General features: G+C 35.8%; 1 protein-coding gene across 2 annotated transcripts in view; it reads right to left on the bottom strand.

Moving 5' to 3' along the window:
- The window catches only part of LOC135212659 (SCO-spondin-like), an 83,077-nt gene extending 71,901 nt beyond the window's left edge, over positions 1-11,176 (bottom strand). The window contains exons 1-3 of one of the 2 annotated variants that reach the window (XM_064246289.1): positions 11,039-11,176; positions 7,536-7,711; positions 6,588-6,697 (exon numbers count right to left, since the gene is read on the bottom strand). In XM_064246289.1, the coding sequence (XP_064102359.1) occupies positions 6,588-6,697; positions 7,536-7,589 (164 nt within the window). In that variant the 5' untranslated portion in view covers positions 7,590-7,711; positions 11,039-11,176. The other variant, XM_064246288.1, reaches the window with a different exon arrangement.
- Between the last annotated feature and the right edge of the window lie 4,962 nt (positions 11,177-16,138).

The following is a 16,138-nucleotide window of genomic DNA, read 5'->3' as shown; positions in this document are numbered from 1 at the left end:
CGGACGACACAGCCATCTCAATAGTTTTCTTTTACAGAAAACTAATAAAAAGTTCAATAAAAAAGTGATGAAAATGCGAACTTTATTATATATCTGTAATTATTCTTCAGCGCGCGGGCGGCAAAAAAAAAAAAAACTGGAAATCTCAGTATGATAAATAGTGAACAGTGGAAAACTTTTAATCCACGGCAGATTTTCAATTAAAACTTGGTACGTGAGGGACCTTTCGCAAACTGATTATTATGGAAAGAAGTCTAGGGAGTAATCTGAATTAAGTCTGAGGATGTTGGATTATTGCGAGTCGAAGGCTGAGGGGATTCCTCGAACACTTAGCTTCTCTTTGCACAATATATCATTACACCTACCATAAGGTGTGAGGATACTACGAATGTGCACGTTCTTCTATTCATTACTGGAAATGTTTTGTCTCTGAAGAGATCTGAACCCTCCAGTAAGTGACAAAATACACACATACATAATACAATATATATAACAAATGTATGTGTGTGTGTATTGTGCCACATACACTTTGAAACGCATTGAGTAATTTCAACTAAACTTGATACCATTTGGAAATGATCAGTGTTGGGGTAAGAAATCACTGGCACCAAAGGGGCGTGGGTGTTGTGGGAAGGGGATGAAATTACAGATAATAGTGTCTTATTCATAGTTTTCTGGGTCGCTGAGATGAATAGTGATACTATCACTATTCATCTCCTAAAAAGGATAGGGGATGAGAAGGGGGGGGGGGGGGTTGACATGTAAAAATAACCGAAAAGGACTGATATTATTGTCTAATCCATAGTTTTCTATGGTTACTAAGAAGAATAGTGAAACTCCAGATGCCCTTAAAGTTCAAGTTCAGCGCAGATAGGGAGGGAGGGTGAAAAGACGTCGAAAGGGGGTGAAATGTAACGACAGAAAATTATACATTAGTGTCTAATCCATAGTTTTTGAGGTTGCTGAGATGAATAGTGACACTCCCAATGCCCTTTAAGTTCAGGTTCAGCCTTGATGAAAATGGGGGTGAGAAGGGGATGACGTGAAAAATAACCGAAAATGACAGATATGAGAGTCTAATCCATAGACTTTGAGGTCCCTGAGATGAATAGTGACACCCCCACCAACCACAGAAAAATGTTTCTTATTTAATCGGGGAGCACCATAGCTGATTTAGGCAAAATTGCAATTTTATGCTATAACAGGTTTCACTGTTGATTATGAGAGTTCAATCCTGGTAGAATAAGATTCAAGGGGGCAACCTTCTGAAATCGGTGCAGGTCACTCTGAAATATGGCCATATATTCGGGAACGTAGGTACCCAATCAGTCTCCAAGTGCAACTCCCCAATCGTAACAAATATTCACATATGAGCTTCTAATTGACAAAGAAATATGATTTTGGTGTCTAAATATGTGTTTCCAGGGTCAGAGGATCTTATGGCACTAATTCCATATCGATTGGACAGCCCACTTTCACAGAATCATGGATGGCCGCCTGGCAAATGCTTAAATTGCTATAGGTTGCAACTTTTCAAAGACCTATACATTGATTCGTCCTATACATTCATTTGTTTTTTCCAACATATACATTTAAGTAAAAGATGGATGAAGCTATTTATGTCTGATGCTAAGGTGGTGTTATTATGGTTACTTGTCTGCATTAATAAAATATAAATTGTGTAGTAAGAACTTATTCATACCAAGCACATCGTCTGATTCCAGCTTACTAAGCAGTCAATGAATATATATATATATATATTCATTGGGCTTCTACAACATATATATATATATATATATATATATATATATATATATATATATATATATATATATATATATATATATATGTTGTAGGAAGCCCACTGAAATTTGGAAAAAAATATTCTAGTACACGGATACAATGTTGAACTTTGCTATATATGCATATGTATATGCATACTATAAATAAGAATATATATATACTATATATCAATATATTATAATATATATATATATATATATATATAAATATATATACAATATTGACTCTGCATTTCTTTGTGTGGTCACGGATGCTGGAAAATTCAGGAGATGATAATTTGACTCCAGTGCGGAAACTCACCCCCATATGGCAAATCTATTCGGACCTTAAGAAGTCTTCTTGTGGTTCCGATATATTTTCCTAGATCACATCTAGGACAAGTATATACTTCTTTCGTAGTTTTCCAGTATCTTGTCGTCTTAGGCGCTCACAATCTTTAGTTGATAACAAAATGGTCATATCTGTCACCAGGGAAGTGTATGCTATTACAGTGTGGAGACAGTAGTTTTATCAACTTTCTCAATATTCTGTCTCGCTACTGCTGAAATATTTCACCTTCAATGAATGCATCTCTGTAAGAAGTAGGTACATAGCATCAACAATCAAGCAATGCTGTTCATCTGCTTCTGACAGTTTATCTTGTGCCTGGATTTGAGTTTCATGAAAAATTGCATTGAGCAACTTGAGCAACACAGCTTTGTTTGTCTTCTGCCCGTTGCCATTTTCAAACAGTGAAGGAAGGTAAACAGAACACTTATATAATCAAATTGTTTCTTCTAAGTTGACATCCATCCCTGAAGATTTGGACTGGAAAATTTTATTTAGGAGCTATACTTCTTCTTTAATGTTCGATTACTTATGTTTTTATTTCTTAGCTTTGGCATGCATGGTTTCAAATGTGTGTAATTTGATCTTATTTACTTTTGCACCACGGTCGTTAAGCAGGTATCTAGTGCATCTTTCCCAATCTTCTCTATATTGCACAGATCATGTACACACTCAAGAGATGCAGTCTGACCCGTAGCTAGGTTCACCAAATCTTTTAAAAATTTTCTAAAAGGGTTCATCATATGATCTTCTACGCAACTGATTATCTTGTAGACTACTTCGGGTTTACCTTCATTTTGATGGTTAGGGATTCCTCTTTCACTGATGTTCAGCATTAGTCTAAACTGTGTCGACACTTCAGGTGTAAAAGGTTTAGTGTAAACACAATTTGTTCTAGCTTTTACATCCGGTGATATGCCACTTAGTCCACTGGCACTCTTTTTGGCATTCCTATTATAAGTCTGCTATAGAGCCATATCTTCTGGAACTCCATTGAATGAGCCATTTTTACGACGAAATGCAAAGTATCCCTTCATGAAGTAGCCCCAGAGTTCAGGTGGTGTTCTTCAGCTCATGGATACCACTGCGGTATAATGGGAAAGAACAACTATAGTTATGATGGTCACTGGAGATGATATATGGTAACATTTAGCTGCTTTCATGAAGAGACCGTACTCAGTCATCTCTTCTATAAGACGAAGTAAATCTTAGCAAAACGCTGGGCATTTTGAAGTAAGATCTCCACACGACATGAGATGGCGAGGATTCCCTCTTTGGTCAAGTTCATCAATTAGTTCCTCCAGTTTAGTGATAGAAAGGCTTTGTAGTTTTGTGGCCACTTGTTCATTGTCTTCAATAACTCCATTGAAAAACTCTTTGAGACCACTTTCCAAGTCAGTAATCAACTGCATATCACCACCGTTGCTCTGATACCAATCCTCAAAGGCTTTCATATGTAGTCTAACCATGGCTTCTCGGAGGAGTTTGTAAGTTATCATGCTTTGGTAGTCATCACCAGCAGGTCCAAAGATCTTGTTTGCAGTTCCCAGCTTGCAAATACCACTCTTAGCTAAGATCTCCTCTCCTCCACTGCCTCTCACCAACTTCTCAATGGTTGCAATGAAGTTGCAAGCCAAGTGGAACTGACCTAGCATCAGGATGAGATGAGCATATGTTTCGTCATGATCAGGAGCTCTTTCACGGAGACTGAATGCAATATCGTAAATAGCTTCACCCTCAGTGATAACGGTGTATTTCGAGCCAAACTTTGCAGACAATTTCACTGAATATTCAATGCCTTTATGAACATTACTTGGATCTAAGGGAGAAGATGGCATCATAGGACCGTACTCAATCTTTGTGACAATTATGTTGGGTGATAACTTGGTATTTATTTCATTTCATCCTAGATTTAATTCCTCTTTCCATCAGGAAGTGTCTGTACCTCTCTCGAATAGATGAAAGCACGAAAGCACTAGGACATTCTTTTGTTCAATCAAAGCTTGTTGCGGTTACAAATGCACCATTCGTTAATTTACTTGATGAAGATATATTTGCTTTGTGACTTGTCCCACCATATAAGCATACAAACATTTCTTGTGATACTTTAAGTCTCGTGCCACTAGGCCAACCTCTGAGTCGTTAAATGCTTCAATCCTGAGAGCATCTTTCTGTCACCCAGTTCAGTTGCTTTCTTTTTTAGTGTTTTACCTCTTGTTCCAGTCATGGCTTTGCTAGCTTTGTAGCGAACTGTGACTTTACTTTCATATATAACACACTGGCTCACATAGTTGAAAGCAGATATATGTGACCTAAGAAACTTCTGCTTAGAATCACTTGAAGAACTTGATTCTTCATTTGACCTTTCACATGATGACTGCTCACGTCTGATCTCTAACTGGTCACAACTTTTCTGTAAGGTATACCATCTTCTGCAGTCAATGTGCCATTTCATCAGTTTCTCTTTAGATATTTGTCCAATGAATCTCAGAGCATCTGAATCTTGCCTTTTAGACGTAGCGTTTGCATGTGTTTGGAGTTCTAACCTTCTGTAGTGTGCGTTTAACCGTACTGGTTTTCTGACATATACATTTAGAAAAGTCTGTCAATACACTAGGCACTACATCCAACTTATCGATATTTGATGTAGGATCCATTATGATTCATTTTCCTCAAGTATCTGAAGAAAAAATACAATATAAAAAATACAATATAATCATTACAATTATAATAATAATGGATAACTGAAGTGAAGAGACTTGAAGAAAACAACGGTTAAAAAATAATAATGTTCCAATACATCCTTCACGTTAATGACAAGTAATTTTACGAAATATCCAACATCCATAACAATATAGTAGTCCCACCAGTAGTATTGAAATTGGTGTTGAGAGAGTCCTTGACCCTCAAATCATATATTCAGACACTAAAAGCATGTTTCTATGACAATCAGAAGCATATATATGTATATAATATATATATATATATATATATATATATATATATATATAGTGTGTGTGTGTGTGTGTGTGTGTGTGTGTATGTGTGTGTATGTATATATATATATATATATATATATATATATATATATATGTGTGTGTGTGTGTGTGTGTGTGTGTGTGTGCGTGTGTGTGTGTGTGTGTGTGTGCGTGTGTGAACATATGCTACAAAATGGGGAGTTGCGTCATTAGCCTGCTTTGGTACATACAGACCGAAATATATGGCCATTTTTTCAGAGTGATCTACAGCGATTTGAGAATGTTGACCTCCTGAATCTTATCCCACTAGAACTGAACTTTCAAAGTCAGCAGTGAAATCTTTCATAGCATGAAATTGCAATTTCGGCCCTGGTGCTCCCTAACTCATTGACTTCAATCTTGCATATGGAAGTATGGTTCACAATGTTAGAGAATTCAGGTTTGATATTTCTCTGTCCCGACTGAAGTCAATAAGAACATTTTTGGTGGCACAAGCCACAGCAACTACCTAACCACCCTTGAGTCTTTATACATTAAACGGCTGGTTCCGTCTTTTAACTCCAATGTGTCTGTTGCTCCTCTTTATCTAGCATAACTGAATGTTGCTCCTCTTTATCTAGCATAACTGAATGTTGCTCCTCTTTATCTAGCATAACTGAATGTTGCTCCTCTTTATCTAGCATAACTGAATGTTGCTCCTCTTTATCTAGCATAACTGAATGTTGCTCCTCTTTATCTAGCATAACTGAATGTTGCTCCTCTTTATCTAGCATAACTGAATGTTGCTCCTCTATATCTAGCATAACTGAATGTTGCTCCTCTTTATCTAGCATAACTGAAGTCTTGGGTAGGTCTGCAGACTGCAGTCTTGGTCATTCGTTCTTCCTCCTCCACTCTAACAGGTTGGAGAGCAATTGTGTTTCCTTTAGTAAAGTTAACGCTTAAGTTTTATTTGAGTTTTTATAATGAGTAAATTGATGTTTATAGTAATTTTAATGTGATCTGTAATACTTTAATGAGTTTGTGTTAATTTTGCAAATGGAAGATGCACTGAGCAATGTGCTAAGCTTTTCTTGGTTAAATAATGGCTTTTATGATGTGTTTTACAGACCCTGCTATTTACATATATATATATATATATATATATATATATATAGATATAATATATATATATCTATATTACAATACCAAGCAATACCTTAGATTCTGCATTAATGCAGTTGACCAACGAAAATGATATTTATAAGTGTGATACTAGAATATATGCAAATTTGTTTACGGTTTCGTTAACGTCATAACAAAATGATATTAAAGGACTTCTCTGGAAGGTTTGCATTATTACAGTTATTGATAAGCCTACTCGCTTCATCGAAGTCTTTGCATAAACACTTTACAGGAAGATGTACTCAAAATACTACATATCAAAAGGATTTGTAAGGGTTTAGTTGAATCTGATTTAAGCTACATTACTTTACTTACCGGTAGAGGATTTCAAAGACGATTTTGCTTCCTGGTATCAGATTTTGAACGTTATTCTTGGTTACGGAATATCTGGTGGTGCTGTGGGTTTTCGTAAGTCCAGTCCATTGCTACAACAACAACAACAACTACAATAATAATAATAATAATAATAATAATAATAATAATAATAATAATAATAATAATAATAATAATAATAATAATAATAATAATAATAATAATAATAATATCTTTCTCTTGTCAGCAACTTGACCGCTCAATTTGTTATCATTACAAACAAATTGCTGTAATTTTTCAAAAGGTTGAAAATTCAATAAGCAGGCACCAGTTACAGGCTTGTTACAGTTATTTGCAATTGTCACTCTGTACTACGAAATCTCTACAGACAAATTCCAAGCTTTTGGTGATGAAAAGCAGCTGTCACAGAATCGTTAGTTATCTGAACTTGTAATTTTTAACGTCCCCTGCTGAAATGGCAGCAGCGAGAAAAACTTTTAAATTTTATGATTTTCATTTGAGAGGCATTTCAACAGCCAAATCGAAAGCTGCAGTAACTGAAATCACAGAAAGAGTCTTAAAATTTCTGAATTCATAACTTGCGGATTCCCCCCCCCCCCCCCCCCCCACCCCCCCCCCCCCCAACTCTGTTTAAAAAGTTAGGAAAACAAAGTGAATTAATATGGATTTGATATACCACGTCTGGTAGTACGAGCAAGCAACACACAATAGAACTATAACAAGGAGTCACAAAGACTTTCGGACCAAAAGAAAAGGAAAAGAAAGCAAAACGTCAAATTAAACTTGGGGAAAGCAAAAGAAAGTAAAAAGTCAAATTAAACCAGGGTTATGTAAATTAATCCATTCAGCTATTCTTATCACAAATAACTGTAACTGGCGGTAATAAGACAATTAAAATAGAAACAAGTGAACCCATTCTACTTTTCTTACCTCAAACGACGTCAAGGGACCCGTGAATTCTATATCCACTGTCCAGGACTGCATCGGTGATTCGACGGGCAGACTCACGTTCCCGTTCCAGCCACCGTCCACGTCACCATGCCAGGAATTTTTAGTCGAGAGCAGACCATCGCAAGGCTGCGTCGCAGAAGTAAGGCCTCCAAGCTCTACGGGTTAGTGGTCTCTATTAGTTAGAACTATGGCTTTTGAGAGAATCTATTTCCTCAGTATTTAACACTTGCTCTCAGTTCAACTAAAAAAAATAAATAAATAAATAAAATAAGGAACGGAATAAAGCTCTCCAACATTCCATGAACGAGCAAATAGTCTCATTTTATATTGCAAATATATCTTTGTCATGAGTATATTAAAATAATGGTATATATAAGATCAGACATTCTATATATTTGATTATATAAGAGTTAACTAAATCCCAATAATAAATTTGACAAAAAAAAAAAAAAAAAAACAGGGATAACCGTGTGATCACAGAAACAACAATAATTTTATATCGTCATTGAAAATCCGTTAAAAAAAATCGGCCTATTCGTAGCAAGGCACATATCACGACCTACAAGTTTGCAAATGTTTAAACGGCTGATTGACCTGAATCTCAGAAATTTTCTGCAGCAGCTCAGTTGAGGCGCGAACGCCATTGAATGGAGTGAACAAGGAACTGACGGTTTTAGTTTCCCGAAAGCTACGGGAACCAAAACTTACACGTTACATAATAAGCCATTTTCCAGGTGATAAGCCAAGTGAAATAATATTACGACTTCGTATGAATATTAGATATTTGAAACTGTGGCAACTTCGTGACTCTCAACACTGATCACCGTCATAATTACTTGAGCCAAGTACAGTGAGATATAAGAGCTTAACATTAACTGCTTGCGGTTTATTGAGAAATTAATCTATATGAGAGTTTAGGCAAAGAGGCAAAAAACGTTTATATAAAGAATTTTTCTGTAAAGAAATATCGGACGTTATGGGATGCAGAACTACAATTGACAGTAGAACTGTAAAATGATCCTAATGTAACATATGGTTCAGTGGTCAGCAATAGCATATTAGATGTTCTCATATATATATATATATATATATATATATATATATATATATATATATATATATGTAATATATATATATATATATATGTGTGTGTGTATACAAATGTATACATGTAATTATTTATACCATACACACACGTATATACATATATTTCTGCCAGTTCTTGGCCATTACTGAACCATTATTCAAACTACGAACTTGAATGGTTCTAAAAACTAACACACAAATGACATCTAAATTTTATACAACACGAGAGGGTCACAAGAATTAGGCTTCCTCAGAGTCCGAACGAAAGCCGGATGTCACTTGAGAAATACCCATGACAGAAGGCTGACTCTTCTAAGAATAAGAAGAGGCTCAAACGAACTTACACAATCAGGACAAGGCTTAAAGTATAAACTTGGTCATACCCACATTACCAAACTCTGAACATACCTTAACGGAGTTGGGGGCGGGGGGAGGTATTCTAGAACAGACTTAAGTATAAACATGGTCATACCCACATTAACAAACTCTGAACATACCTTAACAGGGAGGCGGGGGGCCGTTATTCTAGAACAGACTTAAGTATAAACTTGGTCATACCCACACTACCAAACTGAACATACCTTAACGGAGGAGGGTGGGGGGATGTTATTCTAGAACAGACTTTAAGTATAAACTTGGTCAGTCATAACGTAATAGACAAACACTAATAAAAATAAATAGCCTAACGTCCCTAAATGAAAACTCCAGGCCACGGTTCGAATCCTGGACGGTCCAGAAGCACTACCCAATCACATGTTCCCCTGGGTGTAAGTTATTCCCCAGGTATAGTGAATTCGACTTTAAACGGCGTTTGTGGCTTAATATTTATGAATAGAAAAAAAGTTATGTGTGTATTAATGACAAAAATACACATACACACACACCCATATATATATATATATATATATATATATATATATATATATATATATATATATATATATATAGTCTATATATGTGAGCGAATACCAGAGGAAAATGATAAGACAGAAATCCAAGTGCTTTCGTCTTTACTAAGACATTATCTTAGTAAAGACGAAAGCACCTGGATTTCTGTCTATCATTTTCCTCTGGTATTCGCTTATCTATTGAAGTCACGTGCATCTACTGTGATTTTTTAAAGTATGTATATATATATATATATATATATATATATATATATATATATATATAAATGTTTTTGGCGTATCAAAAAACGAAATAAATAATATGCATCACTAAGATACACACACAAACAAAGAGAGAGAGAGAGAGAGAGAGAGAGAGAGAGAGAGAGAGAGAGAGAGAGAGATAAATAAATTTGAATGATGCTCTAAGCATGTAGGACTGGGGACAAAGCATAGCATGCTATGTTAATGTGGGGGTGGACGTGCGCGATACACAGCAATACAGAGCTCTTTTATCTCTGAGCTTAATTACTGGATACGACTGGTTTTTTGTTTTTGTTTAAACGTTCACGCGTAGTACGTAGCATGTAAACAGCGCTCTGTTTCTTATTCAGCAACAAGACACTGGCACATGCAAGGCCACGTCAAAACAATTTGTTGCTTAAAATAAAAGCCTGCACCATTATGCAGTACTCATTACTTGTTCCTTTCTTTCGTATGAAATCCACATCTCGCGAACTTCTACCTTCTGCAGATTAAATGGAACGATAAATGTCAGATTCCTAAAATAAGCAGGACGCTTATTCTACGGCCATATAAGAAGTGGCCAGTGACAAACAGCAAACAAATAGATAAATTAGACGAATCGTCTGTGTAACTACTAAAAGGAAAGCAAGAGCTATCAACTTAAGGCATAAAATAAATGAAAACAAGAAAACCCAGAAATTTGATGTAATGAAAAATCACTCTCGCCGAAACAGTACTTAGCCATTATCTGTTGTTATAGTTTGGCTAAGTTTGACAGCAATAAATATTGGAAACTGCGGGAAGGAAAAGAGGAAAATTGAAGTTTTTCGCGATGGGGCGAATGTCCAAAGACAGTACGTTGGTAAAATAGACATCCGTATGTAACAACACTTAATGCAAAGAATTCTGGAAATACAAAATAATAAGCAGTTCCGTACTCAAATTTCTTTCTTATACCTAGTGAAAGCTCCCTTTCACATCAAAACACTCAAAAAAAGTCATAGCCCACCCGCCAGAACTGTCAGAAGATGGAAGAAAGCCCAAACTGCTGTCCTGGTAGTCCGCATTTTATGTCTGATTGTCACACGGTGAACGATGCACTAAAACGACCATTCACAACTGTCACACGACAGCCAGTTTACTGACGTGCACAAATACAAGTTAGCCCATATCAGCAATGTCTAGAAATAATGTTATTTTTCAAAGAGAAAGCGACGAGAGTTACACGAGTCACAGCACAACCTAGCGACGATTCGAACTCACTTCGTGTGGCGTCCCCAGATACATCGAGGGTCGGATTTTCCGACTTGTGGTTGCATCACGTTTCCTCTAGTCAACTTACTACATCCTCTACTGTTGACAGGCACATCTTATTCACTGAAACACGACGCTTTACATCGCAGCAGTGGCTATGTTGTGATTTACCGGTGGTCCTCTAGACAAAGACTAAATATAACTTGTGTGACCGGTCTTTCGGAATTATGCATGACGTCACTAACTTCCTCGTACCAACTCAAGGTTAATGCCTTCTCTCTCTCTCTCTCTCTCTCTCTCTCTCTCTCTCTCTCTCTCTCTCTCTATATATATATATATATATATATATATATATATATATATATACACATACACACACACACACACACACACACACACACATATATATATATATATATATATATATATATATATATATATATGATACTATACACATGAATAACTTGATCACAAAATATATAAAACGTGATGCTATGCATAAATAAAGGTACGTGATGCTATGTATAAATAAAGGTAATGCCACAGTATTACCTTATATATATATATATATATATATATATATATATATATATATATATATATATATATATAGTATATATGAATGATCATTAAGCCACGCTCATACATTAGCGCTTTTAATGTGGACACCATCTTTGAAACCAGTGCAAAAAACTCCATATCAGTTCTCCATACAAATACACAAATGCTCATTATCAACTGATCCAACACGCCTTTACAATCTGCGTCCTTCAGTTCTCTCTATCTGATGTATACCTACAGTCTCGCATTTCCTGGAAATAAAGGCCGCTCCCTCCTTTTAAATTTCTCTTTCAATAATCCATCCACCAATACTTCCAGCGTCTTTCTCTCCTTCTACCTTCCAAAGTTTTTCCATACGTCATTCCTACTACCCACACACCCAGTCAATAGAGGCACATGAAGAACCGACGTCGCTCAAATATTTGTCTAATTAACGCAATTCTTCGTAACATAATACAACTCGCTAATGAGAAAGAGCAAATAATTGAGCGAATAAAAACCACACGACGGCTCTTTTTTTTTTTTTTATTAACGGTCGGAATGTATTCTCTTTCCTCAGAGACCCGGTTTTAATGGGCTGCCTGACCCCACTTTGTAATCATTTCTCTCTCTCTCTCTCTCTCTCTCTCTCTCTCTCTCTCTCTCTCTCTTGACATACAGCAAAGGGGCGACACTGTGTGTGTGTGTGTGTGTGTGTGAGAGAGAGAGAGAGAGAGAGAGAGAGAGAGAGAGAGAGAGAGAGAATAAAAATAGGGGCTTCGAAAGGTGAGTGAAACGCGATCTCAAAAATGAAAGCATCACTTCAGAAAACCCGACTCACCAATGGATGTTGGAACGGAACAAAAATAATGGCACCACATCCTCATGCATACAGAGAGAGAGAGAGAGAGAGTCATTACGCTATCTACATAAGCAGATAAATATACGCCATAAATAAGTAGATAAATATGTGCCATTCACAATCACAAACACACCGCACACACACACACACACACATAGAGAGAGAGAGAGAGAGAGAGAGAGAGAGAGAGAGAGAATGCATGATTTGCTTTCAGCCCCTACATAAAAGATTAAGCTAACTCCATAAGTAAACAAATAAGATCAGAGCCAGCATACACGTTCACAAGCACACGCAGAGAGAGAGAGAGAGAGAGAGAGAGAGAGAGAGAGAGAGAGAGAGCAGACGTACGTAAATACTGCGATATCTGCTCGCCCTCTACAGTACTTTTACTCACTATCCCCACAAATAGAGAGAAAGGGAGAGAAAGACAACACACGAGGGGCTCATAGATGTAGCCTAACAATGTCTAACCTCAGAACTTCTTAGTCCTTATGAACGTGTAACTCCCAGAAACTTCAAACTTCACACAAACTTGGTAAAAAATAATGACGAAGCTAACTCAAGGAGTTTCTCGTCTCTAGAATTTGCGCTTCATCTACGACTGCGCAGGAGCTACTTCTAAGTACGCGGAATGATTATGTTCTTGGTTGTCTCACTTATCCAAAGAAATTGGATGATGTTCTTCTTCGTTGTCTCACTTATTCAAAGGAATTGGATGATGTTCTTCTTGGTTGTCTCACTTATCCAAAGGAATTGGTTGTTTGTACAAAAGCCGACGTATTCTTGCTGGTAGATGCTCTTGATTGCTGTGGCAATAACCAAAATCATCCGCGCAATATTCTTTAGTGGCGAAATTAATTTTTCAAAGAAATGTGGATACAGAATGCTCTGCGCGAGCGCGATAATGATTACTTGCAATTAAGCTACTTCAACCATCTACACGGAATATTATTATATGCTGGTATTTTAATAATGCATATTTCCTCGCTTGAATGTATGAAATGTTATATAGAGTTTTGCAACATTTTTCAGATTCCTTAGCTAGCTTAGAGTTATAGGATGTCTTAAAATGTATGTTCAGATTCTGCATAACATGATTTGAAAGTATATAACGTAGTATGTAAAGAAAGAGAGAGAGATTAACTTTGTCCGTTCGAAGGTAGATTGTTTCCCTATTATGTCAACGCCTTGAGATAAGAGATCTCGAGATCTCCGTGTTGTTGTGGAATTCTGTCATCGCCTCTGATAAGGGATTTCTGTCTTGATCGAGTGCGTGTCTTTGTTGAGCTAATACGTTCATGACTTGTTTCATACTTGTACGTCTTTGCTGAAACCACGTGAAGATTTCACGATTTTCATGTAAAGTTACGTCATATTAGAATCTTCTGGAAAAATTACATCATCTTTCATTATTGTTTAGTACTTTTGAATTAATTTCCAAATTTTAGTTATTGCCTAACTTCTGAATTTTGATTGAATTAATTTTCTTGAATTTTGTGATAAATTAATTTTGATTTAATTTTACTTAATTAATTCAAGAATTAATTAAACTTTACTTTGTTTTCAAGTAACAGCAACTTTCCATGATATTGTGAATTTCACTTATAAATTTTTAGTTTAATAATAAATTTTTGTATTTAAAATTTTTCTGTGTTTTCTTTTGCACCAGTATAAATATGATTTGGTTAGGAAGAAACATAGAGTGGTAATTGAGCTGTTTTCCTTCAAGTTACTTGAAGTGAGTTAGAACCAGGGAAGTACTTAGACTTCTGAAATCAGGGAAATACTTAGACTTTTAAAGTTGTTGATGGAGTGATGCCCTTTAATTGATTTAATTACATATAGAATTACCTCAAACCTGTTTTGATTAACTTAGTCTGATTTTCTGCAATACTGGTAAGTTGTTTAAGGGATCACTGTTGCCTTTAGAGTATTCAGTCGTTTAGTACCTGTGATGAAGGATCAGGTGTCTGGCTGTTGTGAGGTAACAATTAATGAGTGGTAAGTGTAGTAACCAGATACTTCGTCACAATATTCATCAGCTTTATACTGAAGCCTTAAATCATCTTTCTGGTACCACTTCTACTCTTAACGTTCTAAATACAAGGCCGCCCCTGAACACGGGACAAAGCTTTGCATAAAACCGGCTTCACCTTAACTAACAAGCCAATTGCCATTCAGTCTTTCGCATGACCCAACCACCAAAAAACATCGTGATACGCTCTTTCAACTTGGCTCTAAAACGTTTTACAAATTCTTATGCGTTTTTCGACGTTTCTTCACCTTTCCAAATAATTTTTAGGGAGCTTACTATTTATCTGAAAAGCTTCAAATGTTTTCTTTCACTCGAATTCAACGTTCACCGTTTACTCGTACGCATACACACACCCACCCACCCATACACAAATAAATATATATGTATATATATACATATATATACATATATATATATATATATATATATAATATTTATATTATATTATATTTATATTTTATTATATATTGCTACTTTCAAAATGCATGTTTCCCCTCTTTGAAATGTCTTGTAGATTGTGTAACATTTTTTTCAGATTCCTAGATAGCTTAGAATAGGATGTTTTAGAATGTGTGTTCAGATTTCGCATTAACATCTTGTAAAAGAATATATATATAACGTACAAAGAGAGAGATCCTTGTCTTTTCAAAGCTGCAAATGTTTAACTTTTATGTCAGCACTTTAAGATTAGAGTCTGCGAGATCCGTTTGCTTCCCTGCTCTGTCAGCGCGTTTGATAGCGAGCTCGTTGTCATAAAAAAACAAAAACATGTCAATCTTAATTATCGTTTTACCCTCCGTTTCAATCGGTCGTACGTTATGTTGAGTAGTAACTTGTATGGTACGCGTATGCTTTAATCAAAGCCACGTGCATGTTGCACATTATGTGTGTAAGATTGCGTCAGATTTCAGAACTTTCGAGAAGCTTTCGTGCCTAGAACGTTTTGAGACATCTGCTCTGTCATTTCCGCAAGGAAGAGTATTCATTCGATCTTAAGACCTCGAGGCAGTTAGATCTCCCTCTCTCTCTCTCGCTCTCTCTCTCTCTCACTCGACATCGAGATTTTATTAACGTAACGTAAATTTGGTCACTCATAACTTGTGAGAATTCTATATTTGATATTTCTTAGAATTTATTTAGTTTATTTAATTTCTTTTGTGGAATCTGAACAAACATTTCGTAACGGCGCCTGGGTTTTTGTGAAAGTGTAATATACAAGAGAAAGAAAGAAGTTGGTATACCAAAAAAAGGTAGTGTGTTATATTTTTATTAGTTGCAACTAATAATGGATAGGGAGTGTGTTTAACTAATAACGGATTAGGGAATTGTGTTTAACTAATAATTGATAGGAACTGTTGTCTGTTACGAAGGTTTAGTAAAAACTGTTGGTTACAGTGTTGTGAAAAAGATTTACACTTTTACACATTGCTGATATTTTTTTGTGTTTGTGTATGTTCCATTGTTTGTGCACTTATTCATTTTCTTATTGAAGTGTGTCTTTTTGTTTTATATTTTCATTTGCATTCACAATTTAATTGACTTAGTTATTTTCATTGCTTTATCATTGCACATTTAATTAAATTTAACACTTGTGAATTGATTTGCATTTACTTAGAATTCTTTTCAAATTTTATTGTTGTTTAGCACTTGTGAATTAATTTTAAATTTTCAG

The sequence above is a fragment of the Macrobrachium nipponense genome, chromosome 41 (genome assembly GCF_015104395.2).
Source record: "Macrobrachium nipponense isolate FS-2020 chromosome 41, ASM1510439v2, whole genome shotgun sequence".
NCBI classification, from domain to species: Eukaryota; Metazoa; Arthropoda; class Malacostraca; order Decapoda; family Palaemonidae; genus Macrobrachium; species Macrobrachium nipponense.
Note: the sequence above shows the minus strand (reverse complement) of the source record. Positions and strands in the feature narration are given on the sequence as shown.